The sequence below is a fragment of the Ipomoea triloba genome, chromosome 3 (genome assembly GCF_003576645.1).
Source record: "Ipomoea triloba cultivar NCNSP0323 chromosome 3, ASM357664v1".
In the NCBI taxonomy this organism is placed as follows: Eukaryota; Viridiplantae; Streptophyta; class Magnoliopsida; order Solanales; family Convolvulaceae; genus Ipomoea; species Ipomoea triloba.
In genome coordinates this window covers 1,754,551-1,775,867 of record NC_044918.1, presented here as the reverse complement: position 1 = coordinate 1,775,867, position 21,317 = coordinate 1,754,551, and the positions used below count along the sequence as shown (strand labels likewise).

The 21,317-nt window shown below is 38.2% G+C and overlaps 3 protein-coding genes across 3 annotated transcripts; 1 reads left to right on the top strand and 2 right to left on the bottom strand.

Moving 5' to 3' along the window:
• Positions 1-244: 244 nt before the first annotated feature.
• LOC116013886 lies at positions 245-12,676 on the bottom strand. Its single transcript, XM_031253847.1, has 24 exons — positions 12,305-12,676; positions 12,102-12,211; positions 11,663-11,828; positions 10,876-10,976; positions 10,695-10,767; positions 10,441-10,576; positions 10,096-10,256; positions 9,690-9,814; positions 9,516-9,615; positions 9,024-9,120; positions 8,627-8,678; positions 8,250-8,351; positions 8,018-8,164; positions 7,761-7,923; positions 7,395-7,628; positions 7,146-7,300; positions 4,874-5,002; positions 4,649-4,766; positions 4,312-4,507; positions 4,072-4,183; positions 3,810-3,964; positions 2,041-3,460; positions 1,222-1,416; positions 245-1,083 (listed from the first exon to the last, which is right to left on the bottom strand). Exons 1-24 carry the CDS (start codon positions 12,435-12,437, stop codon positions 613-615), a joined length of 4,851 nt encoding a protein of 1,616 aa, XP_031109707.1. The 5' UTR covers positions 12,438-12,676; the 3' UTR covers positions 245-612.
• Positions 12,677-14,096: 1,420 nt separating this feature from the next.
• LOC116014448 (patatin-like protein 2) lies at positions 14,097-16,040 on the top strand. The gene is made up of 6 exons (XM_031254508.1): positions 14,097-14,225; positions 14,316-14,714; positions 14,797-14,968; positions 15,055-15,216; positions 15,303-15,605; positions 15,680-16,040. Exons 2-6 carry the CDS (start codon positions 14,347-14,349, stop codon positions 15,902-15,904), a joined length of 1,230 nt encoding a protein of 409 aa, XP_031110368.1. The 5' UTR covers positions 14,097-14,225; positions 14,316-14,346; the 3' UTR covers positions 15,905-16,040.
• Positions 16,041-16,146: 106 nt separating this feature from the next.
• Positions 16,147-19,492, bottom strand: LOC116014114 (peptidyl-prolyl cis-trans isomerase CYP40-like). Its single transcript, XM_031254113.1, has 9 exons — positions 19,322-19,492; positions 18,316-18,816; positions 17,991-18,078; positions 17,867-17,919; positions 17,647-17,751; positions 17,067-17,142; positions 16,954-16,991; positions 16,743-16,815; positions 16,147-16,287 (listed from the first exon to the last, which is right to left on the bottom strand). Exons 1-8 carry the CDS (start codon positions 19,490-19,492, stop codon positions 16,762-16,764), a joined length of 1,086 nt encoding a protein of 361 aa, XP_031109973.1. The 3' UTR covers positions 16,147-16,287; positions 16,743-16,761.
• Positions 19,493-21,317: the final 1,825 nt, after the last annotated feature.

Sequence of the window (21,317 nt, the reverse complement as noted above, 5' to 3'; positions counted from 1 at the left end):
ATTTAAATTGTAAACATTCAATATATAAATTGTGATAGATTCACTATACAATGTGAACACTGTGATAGGTTCACTGTACAATGTGGACTCAGGTCCATGGTATAACTATTGAATATTGCAAGGGCAAGCTTTCATATATGGGCTTTATCAAAACCTCCACATCATTGTTACCTGTACTGTTGAAGCAAACTAGTCTATTTCTATATGTAATTGTTCACATGAATAGATATGGGAAGATTGGTGATGCATATCGTTAATAATCCGTATTTACTAGAACAATCTCAATTTCAAAAATTAGGCAAAAAGCACAAACAAATGTTAAGGTTAACTAAGCTAGCCCTGCGTGGAGAGGGGGGAGGGGTGGAGGAATGAAGGACAATCACTCTAAACAATACAACAAAACATTCACACTCCAATTAATCTATGCTATACAACATTGCCACCCTTTCCAATTCCCATCAGCATTCTTTCCCACTTTCCCTTTTTCTATAAAGTACAAAAACAATAAAAAATAAAAACAAACAAACAAACCCTTCCATATTTCAAGAGAATTTTTTATCTGCAGTGTTTCAATGAGGAAGAGAGACGGCATTGTATAACAAAGCATGCACTCTAGCCGAATGGGGAAGGAACAGCCACAACAAGTGCATCCGATCGTTTTATACTTCCCATACCACAGATAATGCAGCCAGGTGTTGATAGAGCAGAGAATTTGGCCCCACAAAGGTCACAGACATCATACCCAATTGTTGATAAGCGGCCAAGTGTAGCAGCACAAAATTGAGAAGGATCTTCTAATGGATCAATGGACTTGTTGGACAAGCCTCTTTGTACACAAATATCAATCAAGCTTCTGAGTTCATCTTGCTTGCCTGGAGGTGCCTTAGACAGCAATAGTTCAAGCATCTGCTTGGCATAACCATAATTCTGCACATCCATATTCCTTTTGATGGCTGTCCGAATGCAGTTTATCCTGTGCTTAGCAAGAAGTGGCAATGAACCTAAATGTCGTGCTAATCTTGCCATTTCATCTTTCGCACTGATTGCACTAGGGCCTTGGACCTTCTGCAGTCGGTTGATTTCCTGTTGTGGAACACAAACTAACATCTATAAGCCAGGCTAGTACAAACTAACATCTATAAGCCAAAATGGAAAAATCATGTTTGATTTCCTGGAGGGGTTGGCATCATCAAAGTCAAACTAAAATCCTAAACACAGTACCTGAAGAAGAGTGACAGCAATTTTGTATTGAGCACATATTGTGCCTTGAGCTTTGATGTCAGCTCCACGAGATTGATCCTTAGCCAGAGCCAAGAAAGCTTCATCAAAGCAAGATAATGCATCTGGAAGCTGATTCTGCTCAAGATGGGCAAGCCCAGTCTTAAAGCAAACTGAAGCAGCAGCTCCACGAGGAACCTGTCAAGGGAGAAAGCCCCATAGTGTTATAGTAAATGGAAAACAAAAAGAAAGATAAACAAATGAATGAGAAAAGAGCAACAACAATTTTAACCAGAGGTTGTTTCATATTTTAAGTATTTTGAGTCTTCTCAATTCTTTATTCACAATGTTGAGATGTGTTATGGAGTCAAATCCTAATCCTACATTTATGAGTTTAAAAGCTTCTCTGGTTGCATTATACATGTTTAGGAAATATCAGATAGCCAAAGCTGGGGGCAGCTGCTTCACACCCTGTTATTATGAAGAATGACCAACTTTGGCACCTCATGTTATTGGTTGCTTTTCAAATAATGGCACACCATCACATAAGACACAAACATAGAAAGCAGTAATATCTGTAGAGAGACTGCATAATATTTTATAAGCTATAACCAAGGAGTTGAAAAAAAAATTAAAAAAAAAAAAAAAAAAGTTGCACGACTGCAGAAGAGCACATAAATCTATCATGAGTTCATGACCCAACTTGTAAGCCATATATTTCAATATAATTCTTACTAGCTCCCAGAGTATAAAGCTCTCATATCATGCAGGGGAATAAAATCTAACCTATATAACACATGAAAACTGTAAAATAATTTTCACCTGTCCAGGACGCACAGCTTTTGGAGAAGCCGGACGTGCAGGAGGTGGTGCTGAAGCTCCTGGAGTTTCAAGAGCACTGAGATCAAGGGGTTGTGTGGAGGTTGGGACATGGACAGTCTGAAACTGAGACTGTTGTAGGGCAGTAGGATGCATCGCTTGAGGAGCAATGGCTTGTGGTGGTACACCACCGTCTGGAAGTCCAAATGACTCATTTGAGGCAATTGATTGAGTTGGTTGGGGAGGAACCCCTCCACCAGGAAGACCAACATCAGCTGGAATCACACTGGCCTGGTTTGGTTCAACTTTATTGCTTTCAAATGCCTGAGAACTTTGATCAAGTTTTGAAAGGAATGACCCGGGTGGAGGCAATGAAGCCGCAACCTGAATAGATGATATAGTATTCTGGAAGAAATCCTCAGGGATGGGCCCTGCTGTCATTCCAACTCCCTTAACCGGAGGAGCAGGTTGTGTCAGTGAATCTGTTCCAAATAGATCTGCAGGAGCAGAAACAGCAGGAGAGGTGGTCACAGTTCCTGGTATAGCAGAGGCAGGTTGAGGTACAAGAAGGCCAAGATCCGGGGTTGGACCAGTTAGTGACTTGGCTCTAGGCATTGGCAGGCCCAATTGTTTTGTGGCTTCTTTAATCTTGTCTACATCCACCGTGGCAGAAGAAACTGGCTTGTCCCTGATTTTAATGAGCAACTTTTTCTTTTTTGAAGTTTCTTCTTCATCACTGCTGCTACCATCAGCAGTGCCATACAGTGATTTCTTGAATTCTTCCTCAGCTTTTGTCTGCTCATCTACTACATTAGAACCTGAAAACTGTTCAGTAAGACTCTCAAGACCCATCAAATTACCACCCATAGGTTCACTCCCAGGCACTCCTTTAGACTGGTTGGACGTTAATGCCACTGTAGATGATTGCAGCCCATTTGCCTTGGTATCAGCACCATCAGCTTTAAATGCTTTCACCAGACTATCTTCTCTCACTTCAACAATATTGCCTCTTCCTTTGATTAAGCCCAGATAAACACCAATATGATCAGTTACGATGGATGGAATTGTACCATCATCAGTTCTCATATATGGCATCACCTCAGCAGCCAGCTCCCACTGTGGTATGCTCTTCAAGTTGGTTGGCGTCTTAATCTCCCAATTACCACCACCCCATTCAGGTCCCTTGGGAACCATACTTTCAGCAGCAAAGTTAGCAAATATACCTTGTGTCCAACCAGTAGAGCGTACCCTCAAAATCCGTTCACAATATCGGCGCAGCTCTGGATCTGCACCCTCTTCTTCCAACTTCTGGGCGAGTCGCCGCATAGCACTAGGGTTAAGGTGGCATATAAATAGGTCTAGCAAGCTTTCATAGTCTGATATGACTTCAAAAGTTTCTTTTGCACTATCAAACTGAGCATACCTGTGATGGGAGCAAAGCAAATAGAAGAGCTATGAAGTAAATTTTCAAAACTGAAGTCACAACTGTAAATTCGGATCAAGCATTGTCATGAGAGAAACAGGAAGCTGTAATTTGAATATTGTTCAACAAAATCAATAATCAGCGCAAAGGATATGGGATAAAACATGTAAAAAAAAAAAAATTTTAAATTTAAAAAAAAAAAAAAAAAAAAAACGAAAGGGAGAAAAGTGCATGAAGTCAGAGGGTTCAACAGAAGTCTTTGAAAGTGTCGAACAGTGAATGGATTTACTCTAATATATTAATCAGAGCTCATAAATTTATCAAACAGAATATTAGTCATGATACATACTTGATACAAGAATATCCCAACTGTCGAAATTGGTGGAACAGATGAGACGTTGAGGGGCATCGTGGATAATCTCTAGATCGTAAAAATTCATCCTTCAAAACAGATAAAGCAGTAGAAAACCGCAGTGCTTTGATTGCATATATCCCTCGCAACACCTGACTCATAAACAGAAATAAACAAAAGTCTAATGCATGGCAAAAGAAAAACCAAACAATCACACTTTCACCAAGACAAAACCTCAAAATAATCAAATTTCCTTCACCTGAGTGAATTGTGGGCCAGATTGGGATAACGATACAGCAAGATCACCACAAACGGGTGGGCCACTGGCAAGTATATCAAGTGACCTTGGAGTGATCCTCAAGCTGTCAAACCTTCATTTAAATAACAAATAACAAAAATGTAAGTGCCACAAGTATTTACATCTATGACCTTTGTTACAAGAGTACTAGATGCATTAATCACACCACTAATAGTATCTCAATGGAGAGAAAAATTAAACCTGGTCGTTATCTGATATAGTACTTCTGAAAGATCAAGCTTCTGCTCAAAGTATTGTTGCATTGTCGCAAAACCAATTAGAAGCGGTTCAAGAAGACCAACCAGACAATTCTTAATTTCAATTCCTTTTTTCTGTCTAGGATTTATATCGGTAGGGTTAGCAAACAGCAAACGATCATTCAAAACTCCAATCAGCACTGCAGGAAGAGATCACAATGAAGGCTCAAAAAAGTTAACATTCATCCACAAGTAATATCAAATGACATATTGGAAAAATAATAGAACAACATCTTTTGATCTATATTTTATTGCAAAAAGTGGGAAAGTTGGGCATCCACCTGCATTAGGCATGCTAATGGAAAGAATAGTTCTCACTTTTCCATCCCAGCCAAGAACACTTACAGCAGTAGTAGTAGAAAACAGAAGTGTAGGGCCAACCCATAGAAGGGATCTATAGTAATCACAAGTTAAGAGTCCAAATAAATGTAAAGCAATAAAGAAGACTTAAAGAAGTACAAGAAAGAATTAAATGAAGGTAAGAAAACTAGTGTATCCAAGGATATTGAAGGAAGCCCATTGTCAAATTTTCTAGAACTGGATGAAATAATATCTAAATCTGCCGAAACAATAAGAACCCTGTGTGTAGTTAATATGCCAGCAACATAACCTCTGAGAGTTTCTTGCCATTGTACCTGCAAAAGAGAATTTTTAAAAGTCAATCATGTTAATAACTAAAATGGGGAGAAAAGCTTAAGTGTGGGCAGTAGCTAAAAGACTTATATTTCTGTGTTCTCTGATTTCTGTCTCTACATTAGCTAGCTGATACATCTTTATATATACATGAGAGAAGACAAGCTTCCTCAAATTCTGCACTATTTTTATGCTGCCTAACTACACTTTTCTGCTGCCTAACTTTGCTGCTGCCAAAGTCTAACTTTGCTGTTGCACTTTTCTGCTAACATTGCTGCTGGCCTGCTGCCCAAGTCTAATTTTGCTGCTGCACTTTTCTGCTAACTTTACTGCTGCCTATAACACTAATATACTACACAACACTACTGCACACTACTACTTTACTGACATCCCCCCTCAAATTGATGCGGGTAAGTCTATCAGCATCAATTTGCTATTGAGAAACTTGTGTCTTTGGCGTATTAAATCTTTTGTAAAGACATCAGCTACTTGTAGATCAGTAGTAAGATGAGGTAGAGTGATAACACCTCGAATAAACGCCTCCTCGTCACCAAACATGTCAATGTCTTTCTAGTTTACCACGAAGCCTACTATCATTCGGTCACCAAGATTGTCAACACGACCACGAAGCCTACTATCATTCGGCCACCAAGATTGTTAACACGACCACGAAGCCTACTATCATTCGGCCACCAAGATTGTCCACGAAGCCTACTATCATTCGGCTACCAAGATTGTCAACTCGACCACGAAGCCTACTATCATTCGGCCAAAACTTTATGCTATTTTTCTTCTCCGATGACGGATTGCCATTTTCGCCATCCCAATTAAACACCACAACGCACCTCTCACTTACTCCATAGCATGACTCTAAATATGAGACGGATCCCATGACTCAAACAACACAAACTAAACTTAAGACCAAATTAAAATAATCCCACAAATTAAACCAAACAAAACAATCTACTGCCCCTCCCTTTTTTTTTTTTTTACATTAACTAAAAACAACACAAAACCCAAAACATGCTGCCCAACAAACCTACTGCAAATAGTTCCTCCCTCCTTATAACACTTCCAACATCAAAAACACCTATTACTTCCTCATCTACAACCATAGCAGCCGGAAAGCCACTACTGCATCTGCTGCCGGGAGCTCTGCTGCCAGGAGCGTTCTGCTGCGCAGGAAATGAAAGAGAGAGATGAAGCATCGGAGAGGAGGTCGCCGGAGAAGAGGATTCCAAGGTCACTGGAAATGACCCAGCTGCACCACTGCTCGACAAGCTGGTTCGTCACTGCTGATCCAGGTTTGCTGGTTCGCCGTAGAAGAACAGGGAGAGAAAGAGAGACGAAGCTTCTAAAGCTGATGAAGACTCGCCCAAGTGACACCATCAGGAAATGGGCTCATCAAAACGAGACGAACGAGACAAATTTATGCCAGAAATGGCCTCACGCACCGGCGAGCGGTCGCCGGAGCTCCGGCCGACGGTGGCGCGTGGAGGCTCCGTTCGCTGCGAAACTTCTGCCGGTTGCTCGCCTCTTTGTTCCGATCAATGCCCAGTAGGCTCTGATACCATGTTAATAACTAAAATGGGGAGAAAAGCTTAAGTGTGGGCAGTAGCTAAAAGACTTATATTTCTGTGTTCTCTATTTCTGTCTCTACATTAGCTAGCTGATACATCTTTATATATACATGAGAGAAGACAAGCTTCCTCAAATTCTGCACTATTTTTATGCTGCCTAACTACACTTTTCTGCTGCCTAACTTTGCTGCTGCCAAAGTCTAACTTTGCTGTTGCACTTTTCTGCTAACATTGCTGCTGGCCTGCTGCCCAAGTCTAATTTTGCTGCTGCACTTTTCTGCTAACTTTACTGCTGCCTATAACACTAATATACTACACAACACTACTGCACACTACTACTTTACTGACAAATCAGTTCTGAACTCTTTATAAATTCAATTGATAAGAGTAAACAGAAAAATGCTTCAATGAGCTAAATATAGAAGGTCAGTGCCATGTCTCTTCTTCCCTTTGCAATTATAGTGAAAAGTCGTTTTACAAGCACTTTCATGCTTACAAAAGAAGAATGGCATGGAAAGAGATGCACTATAGAAAATACTCGGTTCTACTCATGCAAAGTATTTACCTGGAGCACAATTTCATTGACTTTCAATTTAATAACTTTTTTCCCTTCAGTTTTCGTTGGTATAAGATGGCCATCTGTATTTGAGAGGCGGTAACCTTGGAAAAGTTTTGCCAAACCAATCTGGATGCCATAGGAAGCAAACATCACAGTTGACTCTACACCCCCACCCCCAAAAAAAAAAGTTGGAATCAGAATCATTACAGTAGTTAATACAAGATGTTAATAACATGAATATTCTACCGAAGTTACCTATTGGAGTAGAGAAGATCCGATCAACTTCACTTTCAAACATAAACTGTTGTGGTCCCTTAACTTTGGCAACCTCCGTATCTGCAGTCTGTTCTAGATCAATTGCTGCCCCATTCTTCTCATTGGACTCTTGTTTAGCTGCTCCCGGCAATGTATATAAAGAAAGCCCAGTCCTATCCTCGTCAAGAATTGCAAAATGATTTTCATTACGACCAATAAAGGCAGCATCCCGACCTTGAGAATAGAAAGAAAAACAGATATTCAGTACTTTAATTTATAGCAGAAAACTTTATATATTTGTTGAGAGTCATGACACAACATTATATATATGGCAGCACTAGAAAAGTTTCAAAAACCAGGAAAGACCTTTAACTGTGGTGGCTTTACTATTTGCAAGTTGAGAATCTGTGTTTTCCCAATAAAGAACCACTTCATGTGTTGAACCACTGAACTCATAAACTATGAGAAACAGGTGCTGCAGTTTGCTATAAACAACATTCTTTGGATGAAATTCCACATTTCCAGGAATCTGAGGAAACAGAGCAGAAGTTGAGCTCAAGACACTCTGATGATGTAGAAGTAAACTGCCTTGAACTTTTCATAGCAAAGATAATCAAAATTACCGAGGTATAAAGCTTCTTATATATAGTGTCTGCTCCAGAAGAGAGATTATAAGCCATAAGGTTCACTCCTTCCACATAGAAAGCTCTGACAGGATAGTGGAGAATTCGGTTCTCTTTACTAAAAAAGTTTAACTCCAGATGGAATGCCTGTGTGAAGTATGGTGATTAGAGAAAATTTTAACCAATTGTCAAATGTGAAAGAAAAAGCTTATAACATCAACTTCCTACATACCTGGCAGACAGGAACGTGTCTCAAATAATGTTTAGTATCCAAAATAGTAATAAGAGGCAATCGAGATATTGGAGCACTCTTGGCATGACCTTCCATAAAATGCTATGGAAAAGAAAGAAAAAAGTATGAAAAATAGAGCTAAGGCAACAATTTCAAATTGAGAAAAATCAACAAAACAAAATATAGGGTAGCAAGCAACAATTCATCTGTTCAATACAATCAACCAAGTATATATGCAGCTACCCATACTAATTGAGGGTATGAATGAAATGATAAACGTGAGTGTAACAAATGTACTAGTAAAGAACAGCAATTGTTATTAGCCATATGTAATCTTCAAGCAAAGCATAAAGAGAGGTCAGTCCAGAAATGCATACACTGTAAAGAAAAGCTTTCCGTGCTATGTCTGATATTGTAAGCTGGCTTTGCCTGATGTGAAGTCAACAAATAGTCAATATTAGTGCATGCTATAATTACCCTTGTTTGCAATGAATATGAAAATATCAGGCATGGTAGATTGGTAGTCCATGTAGTAGATAGAAAATAGAGCGGGAATAGATGTTTTATCCAAAAACTGTTGCCACTAACTAAGTAAAGCATTACACATTGGAGCACTTGGTTACAAATTCAACCCTGCAATTATTACAGGATAAAGAAAAAATTTACAGGAAGATAACTAACAACTCAACCCTTCAAGGATGGCAATTTTGATAATCGATTTTCTTTTATCTTCACAAGCTCTAACAAAACTAACAAAGATAATTCCCAACTCACCCCTTCAGATGATGCTCTTGCAGCTTTGCTTGAAGCTGATGATCAGCTAGAATTCCAGATGAACCAAGTGCTGAAAGTTTCTCCTTCAATACAGACGCTGCATGGCACAATATGGATATAAGAAAAGTTAGCATGAACACCCAAACAATAATCCACTTGAATCCCATATAATTCCATTTCTTGAGGCAAAAAGGAAGATGATAGTTCTGAAGAAATTTAAGGATCTACATTTATTTTCTTTTGACCTATGTAACTGTTTATTGCTTAAAGATATCAAGATCGCATCACTAGATCTAATGTCCTAGAACTCTAGAAGGTTGATAAGAGTTTTGCAATTCTTTTCCCAAAGATAATACAATTAACTAACAAAACACCCTAAACCCTTCTCAGCTCATCAAAAGTTCACAAACATACAAACCGGAACTCCAAAATAAAAAGGTTGGTGCCATCAATATAAGAGCTGAAATATCTAAGTATGACTTAAACAGTCACCTGACGATCCCCGTGCACTCTGTAAAACTGCAAACAGTTGTTTCCTTCCATCTCTAGTGTATGCAGATTTATTTTTTTGATTGTCACCACCAGTCATATTCTGTTGAGAAGCACCAGCATATCTATTAGATGTCACTGAAAGTAATCTATCTATACAACAAAACTAATACCCACCGCAAAAAGCAACACGGATAGATTCAATTTCGGGTGAGCTTCTAAAGCCTTAACTCGTGGAAGTGGGTAAACTGTTTCTCCCCCTTGCTGTGAAAGAATCCGAGGGATATCAATTGATTCAATTGCTGCAAAAAAACATATAACAATATGAATCAGAAAATTACTGCAAGTAAAGGTCAGGCAAAACCATTAATAAATTAAGGACAAATCTTCTTTTAAAAAGCATGGTTTTTTATGTCTTGTGGCATTTCACATGCATTGTTAATGATTTTTGAAATTGTAAATTTTTCCTTCCCAAACAAGAATGAGAATCTTACACTTGGATAACTTCGTTATCTGAAATCATTACTGTTACAACTATATACTACGTATTAAATAGGTATTTCAAAAAAAAAATTGCACAAACCAGCAGGTTCGAAAAAATTTGCTTGCATAGGAGGCCTGTTAGGATTCAGCATCACTCTTGTTTTCCACACTTGGATACTTCCATCTTTGGACAGAGTGACAAGTAATCGCAACACTGGTAGCCAAGAAAGTGACGTAATGGGCTGAGAACCAACCTGTGTGCTGGAATGGCATTGGAATAATGAACGGTCAGGATTCTCAGGAACCAACTCAACTAGAGAAATGAAATTAACTGTCATAGTTGATAGATATGAATATTGTAAGTCAAAATACGGTTCCACTACAACTTTATGAACAAGTCAAAAACAGCCCACAACTTTCCCAAACACTAACAGACACTACTTACATTCCAATCATCATAGGCCTCTCTGTGGATACATCCCATGCAATAAGTGTCCCACGCCTATCACCAATGAATAGCCATTCCAGTGTTGGGTGAAATGCAAAAGCACCAGCACCAATCAGCTTAATAGTATTATCAACTACAAAAATACAAAAATAATGTATTCATGAAGCTAGAATATCAAGTGAGATCCTTTTCCAGTTCAATGAATGATAAAAATATATATATATTCAAGGGCAGAAGGTTCATAGTGGTACGTTGTAAAGTGTAATGCACAGCATATGTATGGATATTGTAAGCTCGAATTAGACCTTCTGCATAAGCTACATACTGGAATCAAGAAAAAGATTAAAGAATGTCAGATGACGGTTACAGGAAATTCAGGATGTCAAATATGGCAATAATAGATGTATATCAAAATCAAAGTCGTTTAGTTACCAAAACAGGAAGCCGAGGATGGCAAGCCAGATTGACAATAGGTTTCTTCAAGTCTGTCTTTATTTTTGTAGGCGCTTTCCCGCCTTCAACAGTTCCAACAACTTCACCCAACAAAATGCTAATCATTTTAGAACATTTAACAACACATTCAACAATAAAATTACCTTGAGTGCTATTTACTTTTGACAGCAACTTAAGGTATAATGCAGGTTTTCTTCAAAGTGAAATGAAAAAATATTAAGAGAGGACAAGGTTGAATAATCTTTTTTTCTGATTTACATAAACATCGGAGCGTTAGTATAAGGAGAAGATGTGCAACCACAAGCAGAGGGAGGGATGAGGAACTGCTCAACAACATTCCCTAAGAAAGTAAATGCCTTCACCCCCTTTTTATTTCTTGATAGACAGAAGAGGGTTTAAGTTACTTCCTGATTCCCACCAACTTTATAGAGGCTGAAACAACTGCACAATAATATTCTGTACAACACTTTTAAGTTTTGATTCCTCTCCTTTTTAATACCTCTCTTCAGCAATTAAGAGGGAGGACCAGCCCCAAAACAAAAATCAGATAAAATAAAATAATTTTAAAAAAATTAATCTCACCATGAATTGAAGATACAGTTGATAATAAAGAATAATAATGAAATACAGATTTTCTGTTCACCTTTATGGCAGGAGAAACAAATTGCCCAAAAATTAAGATATGTCTAGTTCTACCCAGGAAAAACTAGAGTACAATAACAGAAAGGATCAAGACTAGACAACCCACATTTGATAATCTACCAACCTGTGACACTCATCCTGCGATGGAAACCAAAAAATACTACAGGTTGAAGGGGAGTCAAGGCAAGATGGACTTCAGTGTCAGAAGAAATGCGTTCCATCCTTTTTTCAGGTGAATGCAGAACACAGGTTTGCTCAGTATCAAAATCACATGATCGAATTGTACAGTCCTGCAGAGCAGAGGGGCAACCATCACACACATACAAAATGCCAGCTAATAATAACAAGCATGTCCACAATTTTTACCAGCAAAAATAAGAATAGAAGCACCAAAAACAATGATAAAGAAAACACAGAAAAACTAATTCATCTTGGTAAGCAAAACAATATTTGGAGCTTCAATATTCAGCACCATGTGAAAAATCATAAATATTAACTCATACTGTACATACGTGGCTTCTGAAAATACAAAATCTGAAGTCAGAGCCGCTTAAGGAACTAACCTCAAGTATAGCAATAACAGCATTCCCACTAGTCGGACTATAAGCCATTCGAACAACCGGCGATCCAATATCTATGGCAGCGATCTTACATCCAGTGTATGCATCAAATTCTGAAGATTCCAACAGCATAATCACACAATAGTATAATGAAAACATAGCACAGTATTCACGAGAAGGAAAAATCGTGGAAGTGCAGGATTTACCGATGACGTAAGTGCCAACGGCGACCGATACGAGTGCCTGAAGGGGGTGGAAAGCGGCAGCGTGAGGCTGCAAGGGTTTTGAGCTCCGGCCGACGTGCCGGAGATCTAAATGCTGAAGTGTGGTCCACTCCATCGATCTCTTCCCACAATTGAGCTCTCAGTTCCAGATCATGGAAATCGAGAAACGACCAGAAGACCAGTTCGAGGAACGAAAATTAGTAGCAATTCAGATCTCAGAACCTCAAAGACGTCCGTCAAAAAATCTGAGAAGATTACCGTAGTATCTTCACCTCTTCAACAACTAATCTACCTGTGGAGAAATCAGAAATGATTCAACGACAATGGAACCGAAAAATTTTGGGGCGAAATTCGCAGGAAAATAAATGAAGAGAGCTTTAAAAAAATAAATAAAACAAAAATAAAATAAAGGGACAGCAGACAACGTGGTGAAATACCTAATTAGCCCCTGAAGTTTTAAAATGAAAACAAGAAGAAAGTTTGCTTTCAACTCTGGGCCTCAGGCCCGCCTGTATTTAACTAACGGGCTTCATTTTGCGGACTTTTCACCCCAATTCCTTGATGGACTGGCCCATAATTATGGGCTGCAAAGTCTCCTTGTTCCCGACTCTATTCGGGAGAACGGTAAGATTCGGGCAATTTATATCCTGGACCAGGGTACACAATGCATTGTGCACCCCGTACCAAAACGACGTTGTTTTGGTCATTTTAATTAATAGTTTGTTTTTTTGGCAATCACGTTTCCCGTTTCGGTCGATCTGTGTATTTGTGTTAATATTCTGTGTATTCTTTGAAGATATTATGTGTATTGTAAACTACGATTCTGTGTATTCATGTTAGAGTACTTAAACATAAGTTGTGACGTGTTTTGTGTATCCGAATATTAAGAAGATGATTTATGTGTAGTTGTGTCAATATTTTGTGTATTCCCTCAAGTCATTATTGTATTCCAGAAAAAGATTATGTGTATTCATGTTAGTGGTACTTAAATACAGAGGTGATGTGTTTGTGTATTGGGTGTTTTCATATTCTATGTATTCTTTGAAGGCATTTTGTGTATTGTAGACTATGATTCTGTGTATTCATGTTAGAGGTACTTAAACATAGGTTGTGACGTATTTTGTGTATTCGAATGTTAGGATGATGATTTCTGTGTCGTTTCAATATTTTGTGTATTCACTCAAGTCATTATGTGTATTCTAAACAAGGATTTTGTGTATTTTAGGAAATAAATTTCTTGAAGTCATTCGACTCCGCGTCTACTAACATCGAAACGACGTCATTTCGGACCAGGGTCCACGATATAACAATTGTAAGATTCGACCATTAAATCAATTAGAAATTAGAAATATAATACGGAGTACTTAAATTGCTCCAATAAACTTATAAACTCTTATCTCTGAACTTAAAAGTTTTGAAGGATGGAAAGAGATATGTCACTCCAACCACTCTAATTGCAATTCATCTAAACAACCTTTAAAAAGTCGTTTTGCAACAACCAACGCTATTATTATTATTATTTTATTACGTTCTAAAATTCAAATTTATCATTATTTTTTTATTAGGTTTAAACTTGATACAGATAACATTTTTCATAATTTTACAAATGCTTGGTTTGAATTATATGTTTATACAAAACAATTACAGCCCTTAACCAAAACGCAGGAGCATGCAAAATAATAGGACCCGATTATTCGTGTGAATCATCAATTGAAAACGTTAAAGGATATCCGGTCAAACACCTCATTTCCCAAACCTTATTTTGGAAGCTCTTCCTTGATCTGTCAACTTAGTCGTTTGTCAACTTTTGTCAAACTTGATTCACAATCCGCCCTTCCGAGTCGTGGGTGACGAGGAAGCTATCTTCCTACTTCGCATTCATAAACAATAAATTTTTTTGCGGGTACGTATAAGGCTAAGGTTATGATATAGAGACAATATGCATGATTCCGGGTTTTATTATAAATTTGTTTTGGATTTTTATATTTTGAAGATAGGAAAATTGCACAGCAAACTTAACAACGATGGGGAAGGGGGCAATAATGTTGAGTTTTGTAGCGTTGCTAACAATGGCCCAGATGTTGGGACATCGGACTGCTATGGCGGCAGAAAAAAGAGCCAATATGGTTACGATTTTGAGCATTGACGGAGGAGGTATTAGAGGTATTATTCCGGCCACCATTCTGGCCCATCTTGAAGCCAAGCTTCAGGAGCTAGACGGACCAGATGCGAGAATTGCAGACTACTTTGATGTAATGGCAGGGACAAGCACGGGCGGGTTAATGACCGCCATGCTTACAGCTTCTAACAAAGAGAACCGTCCCTTGTATGCTGCAAAGGACATTAACCCATTTTACAGGGAACATGGCCCAAGAATCTTCCCGGCATTCAGGTTACAAAACTCTGGCTACCAACTTAATTGGCTTTCATGGATTCTATTCTCAAATTGCATTTATGTGTTTTGTGTCATTAAGCCGAAACAACTTCCTCAAGAATTTAGGCGGGCCCAAGTACGACGGGAGGTACCTGAGAGGGCTGGTGAAGAGATTACTAGGAAACAAAACTATGAACCAAACGCTAACATGTACTATCATACCCACTTTCGACATCAAACGCCTTCAGCCTGTTATGTTCACTACAACTGACGTATGACCATCCTCAAACCAACTAAAAAAAATTGTTTTCTTCTCACTCTAAATGAATGTTGATCAGCTTATGTTGTGTATGTGCAGGCAAAAGCAAATGCCAGCAAGAATGCTCTGTTGTCAGATGTGTGTCTGGGTACATCTGCAGCCCCAACCTATTTGCCACCTTACTATTTTGAGACCAAAGACGAAGTGGGAAATATATGGAGATATAATCTCATTGATGGGGGAGTTGCAGCTAACAATCCAGTAACAACTTAGAATACTATCAAATTTTTTTTAACGTTTCTGCAACCTGTTTTTTATTTTTATACATCTATATATACTATATACAGACTATGATTGCCTTAACCCACGTCTCCAAGGAAATCTTGACGGGAAGTGTTCAGTTTAAGAAGATGGAGCCATTGGACACCAAGAGAATGCTGATTTTGTCATTGGGCACGGGGGCGGCTAAGAACGAAGAGAAGTATGACTGTGCCAAGGCCTCATCATGGGGTGTGCTTAGTTGGGTATTCTACAATGGCAACTCTCCATTGATAGATATCTATGGAGCTGCCGGTGCTGATATGGTGGACATTCATATTTCAACCCTCTTTCAATCCATACAAGCTGAGAGAAATTATCTCAGGATTCAGGTACTAATAAAATCACCCAAAAAAGTGTCTATCATCTATGTTCCATGGACACTGACTTTTTTTAAACTTGGCAGGATGATATGCTGACAGGGGCATCATCATTTGTTGATATTGCAACCTCAGAAAACATGGAAATGCTTGAACAGATAGGACTTAATCTATTGAAGAAATCAGTTTCTCGGGTAAATCTGGATACAGGGAGATATGAGGCAGTTCAAGGGGAGGGAACCAATGGAGAAGCTCTTACCCGCTTTGCAAAGATGCTTTCAGATGAAAGGAAGAGTCGAAAAACCCACTAAAAGGATAGATATCATTTGCCGGAACTTCTGTAATCTCACCATTTTATCTTCAGTTCTAAGTCTCTAAACTAGAAGGGACTTGTGTAACACAATTTTTTCACAATACTTCAATTTTCCAGAAAATGCCACGGTCGAACATGAGTGCACAAGTATTTGCAATCAAGAAATTGCCCACAGGGTAACGATATCAATTCAGAAAGCATGTCTAAATTGCAAAAGAGTATATAAGCATGTCTAAATTGGAACAGAGTATAAATGCTAAAGGCAAGAGGGTTGTAATCAATTAACTAGCCTGTAGCTCTACAAGTTCAGACAAAATTCAGTTCAAGCCTGTGTTCAACATATGCAGGCTGAAATGTGTGTGAAATTCAGCAAGAAAAAGCCTGCACAAAGGTAAATAAAAGAAACAATGAGTATGAAATCAGTTGGAAATGAAACAAAAAGCTAGAGGGAGATTAAGAAAATCATCCATCCTAACATCTTGAAACTCTTTTAATAATACTAGTAAAATGCACATACGTTGCACGCATTAGAATGTGATAAAATTCAAGTGTATTATTATGTTCAGCATTCAAACTGAATTGGTAAATAATTAAATATTATTCTACATACAAACTTAACTAAGAAGTTTTACTCCAAATATTTATTTAATTAGATTATAAAAACTAGTTCATATAATTACAAATATTGTATACTGGAACACCTGAACCAGTTTTGCAAGAATTAAACTGAACCAATACTATTAGCAACCTGCAGTCCGCCTTTCAACATCAAACTGACAAACTCTAGCCTCATTTTCCAGTGAGATTCAGAATGCTTCCTGTAAAAATTCACTTACCATATTGCTGTTGAGGAAGCTACTGGAACATTCTGGAGTATGCCTTCTTCTCCTGATTTTGTCTATCAGCAATCTGCAAAGTAGTTAATTTAATTATAAAACATGCACAGAAGATAACATACCGGGATATATATAATTTTCCAATACAATGAAAGAAAGGATATGGTAAATGTTTCATTAAACAATTTTTATCAAGTTGGAAAGCACTGACCTTCTTCCTTGCTACAGCAAGCTCCTTTTTTATACCACCTGAAATAAACATAAAAATCAACTAAAATAACCCGTTGCTTACTAGATTGACGTACTATATCAAATGTCACTCACCATCACTTGGATCCAATTCAAAAGCTTTCTTGAAACTTTCAGCTGCCTTATCAATGGCATTCAGTCCCATGTATGCCTGAAAATTAGTAATATGTAATCCAAATATCTTGGCATGTACAGAGAAATAGCACATTACAGTATTAAAGTTGTAAAGATATGAAGGTTTGGACCCCTTAATAATAACAATAATAATACCTATAACAAAACAATAACATATACAGTAATAAACACTATGAAATTGTGGCTACTAAAAAGAATATAGATTGGAAACGCATTGACTGCTTCTTCCTTTCAATGTAGATTTCATGGTTAACAAGGTTTTAACATTTGATTGTGACAATAGAACCCAGAGTGCTAGGTATTTTCAGATGAGTATAAAGGATGTATCACAAGTTGCAAGGAAATAACAAACATTACAATAAGCAGGATGGATGTGCAGCGAATTAGTACTAAGAAATACAAGAGCATATGTTGCATGGAAGGCAATAAATGAACTGAGTACGAAGAGAGCTCTAGCCAGATTGCATAGATCAAAGATGGAAATCAATTTCATTTAGAGGTGTTGCTGCAGAATAGCTACCTGTCCTTGGCGATAAAAAACTTTTGCATCATCTTTAGCATCCCGAATGGCATACTCAGTATCCAACAGTGCTCCTTCAAAATCTCCTAACTTCAATTTACAGGCCTGGAACAAGCATGTTCAGTATCATTTCATTTGTTATCAGTTATCAATGACCTCTGAGAAGTAAAATATTCTGAACAAACAAGAGGAAGAGTAAGAGAAGTGTGAAATAACTTACAGAACAATTTGAAAAGATCTGAGACCTCATCTTCATCAAAATCTTTATATTCACTGTCCAATCAGAAGATGTAATCTGAGAATCAGACTGCACAGTTTGTCATGAGCCAAAACAAGTAGCTTACCATCATCAATGTTGTTCTTCTCCCAGCAGAAGTCCAAGTACTGAACAGCTTTGGTATACTTTCTTATAGCCATTTTGTAATCTTGCTTCTACATGTGGAAAACATAAAGATAACAAATAATCATAAGGCTAATGAATAGTAAGAGCAGGCTACTATCTTCCACAAGAACATTTTGTTCATTTAAACATCTGTCATTAAAGAAAACTAAACACAATGTGGCCCAACCAAAGTGCTCTCAAGTTGCACATTCATAGCACATAACTTATTGTCATCAACAAAAAAATTAGGAAACAATAAAAGTTCAATTTGCTATCTGACAAATTACCTTGTAGTGTTCATTTCCAACAGCTTTGATACTGTTTGTAGCATTAATCCACCATGAAACCTCATCCGGTTTCACATCAAGATCAAGTGTCCAGTCAGGAAAAGTGTCACCATCTTTAAAGAAATTGCATGTTCCATCGTCCTCTCCTTCTGGAATTTCCCCACAATCTTCTATAAGAACATTGACATCAGGATAATCATTTTCCCCTGTAGGTACACGTTCAATCGTCCGAACCAACCCTAATCCTTTGATGACCTTTCCAAATACCACATTCTTTCCATTCAGATGAGTCAGTTGAGATATAGTAATGAAAAACTGAGAGCCATTCGTATTAGGACCAACATTGGCCATTGACAGCATTCCTTTTCTTTCATGCTTCATCTCAAAGTTCTCATCATCAAATTTAGATCCATAAATGGATTCTCCACCAGTTCCATTTCCAGCTGCCACATCACCACCTTGTATCATAAATCCCCTGACAATACGGTGAAAGCAAGTTCCCTGCAAATATCATTAGCTCTACTCAGAACACCAAAGCAGATTAAAATATGAATACGAGCAGAATTATTGTAAACAAGACATCGTCATGTTGCCATGATAGGCAACAGAACTCACAACCGTGATCATTATTTTATTATTGCAATAGGCATATACATTTCATCGGAATCCGAAAACTTAGAAATCCACATCCATCACAGATTCACAGTACGGCGGAAACGGTAAATATATTTTATCATAATCAGATTAATAATTTCGATAAATGTAAATACTAAATAGTAAATAGTAAATAGTAAATAGTAATCCCCCAAGCACCAATTTCCTTTATTATTCATTACTACGTCTCATTCCGTTGCGAAGTATTACGACAAACTTAGTCCAACTATGATCAATGTTCCGGAGTGCCTCTTCAAAGCTCACAAACAGTTGAAACAGTAATATAACAAACCAAACCAGATAGATTCACGTAACATATGCAAATGCACGTATGGAGAAGAAGGAAGCAGACCTTGTAATGGAGCTTAACGCCAGTTTCAGAGCTAACGCCGCGCTCTCCAGTACAGAGCGCCCTGAAGTTCTCGGCGGTTTTCGGCACGACATTCGCGAACAGCTCCACCACTATCCTCCCTTCCATCTCTCCGTCTATGCTTATGTCCAGGAAGCACCTCGGGTTCGCCATCTTCTCTCTCTGTGCCAAAGGATTGCAGATTGCAGTTTGCAGAGAAGGCTAAAACCCAAAACCCAAAAGAGGAAGGAGACAGCGAAACGAACTGGCGATACGGGAATGCGAAAAAACCGGCTGAGGCTACAGTATGGTCTGCGCGTAGTGGAGCTATGATCGCGTGCACCACTTCGCGGAAACCACAACCGTCAATTTTATCTTTTAGCGACAACTGCAATCGCCCTACCCGTTGGATGAACCTGCTCTCTTACAGACAGCCCATTTTAGGTAGGTAATAAATGAACAAATTTTTTATACGGAAACAATATCAGACATTCAGACTCCTCTACGTCTTATTACCCCCCACTAAACTTTGACTTATAGGAATTGGTTATTATTTTTAAATATTGTGGATATCGATGATAACTTGTCCGTAGTAGTTATTATTCAAATTGTCATTTTGGTCTACTGACTATAGGGGTCCTATTAATTTCCATCCACGACTTTCAAACGTGTTAATTGCATACCACGACTTTTCAATTTGTATCAATTTTGGTCACTCCGGCCAAATTTCGTCGGAAAATCATAAACCCTAAAATAATGAGGGTATTTTAGACATTTCACATCTACTTTCTTCTTCTCCGGCGAAGAAGGGTTCGCCGTCGAGATGCTGGTCACCAAACGGATCAACGAGACGGTCCCCGTCGGGCGAAAATGCGCCGACGTCCTGCTGACCTGGATCGAGAACGAGACGACAGCTGGCGGATCCTCCGTCGCCGTCGCTAGATTCGTGTTCCTGTCGCTGTTCAACATGCTGGGGAATCTAATTCTGTCCCGCGATCTGGTGGATCCGGAATCTCGAATGGGGTCGGAGTTTTTCACGGCGATGATGGGGCTGATGGACTGGGGCAGCCACCCCAACATCGTCGACTTGTTTCCATGTCTGCGCTGGCTTGATCCTCAAGGTCTCAAAGTGTTTCCATGTCTGCGCTGGCTTGATCCTCAAGGTCTCAAAGAGAGAATGAAGGAAAGGGAAGCAGAGGGAGCATAAAGCAGCAGGAAGAAAGATTTTCTTGAAGTTCTGTTGAACTTTGAAGGCAACGGAAAAGATGAACCCCAAACACTTTCTGAGCATGAGCTCATCATCATTATCATGGTACGTTTAGATTTGACACTTTGTTTTTATTTATGTTTGTGTGTTTAGGGTTTACGGTTCGCTGGCGAAGAAGGGTTTGCCGGAGAAGAAGGGTTCGCCGGAGAAGAAGAAAGTAGATGTGAAATGTCTAAAATACCCTCATTATTTTAGGGTTTATGATTTTTCGGCAAAATTTCGCCGGTAATTTGGCCGGAGTGACCAAAATTGATACAAATTGAAAAGTCGTGGTATGCAATTAACACGTTTGAAAGTCGTTGATGGAAATTAATAGGACCCCTATAGTCAGTAGACCAAAATGGCAATTTGCTCTTCTTTTTTTTTTTGAAAGGACGTAGTAGTTATTATTCTATTCGATAGTATAGTATGCACAAGATAAATTTGTGTAATAGTTCTTAAATTTTATGAATGATGAATTCAGAAAAAAAAAAAAATCTTAACAAGAATCAGATTCGTGACTTTTATGTCTAAGAGCAAAATCAATGACATTTATAATATAAACTAGTATTTTGTACGCGCGATGCGCGAAAACTTATGCCCAATATTAAAATATTAATAAATACAAATAATTAAAATGTATAATACAAATTATATATACACAAATAATATATGTATTTTATACACACATATATGATTTACCATTCATAAAAATTGAATTAAAATATAATCAACCATTAAATTAATTATATA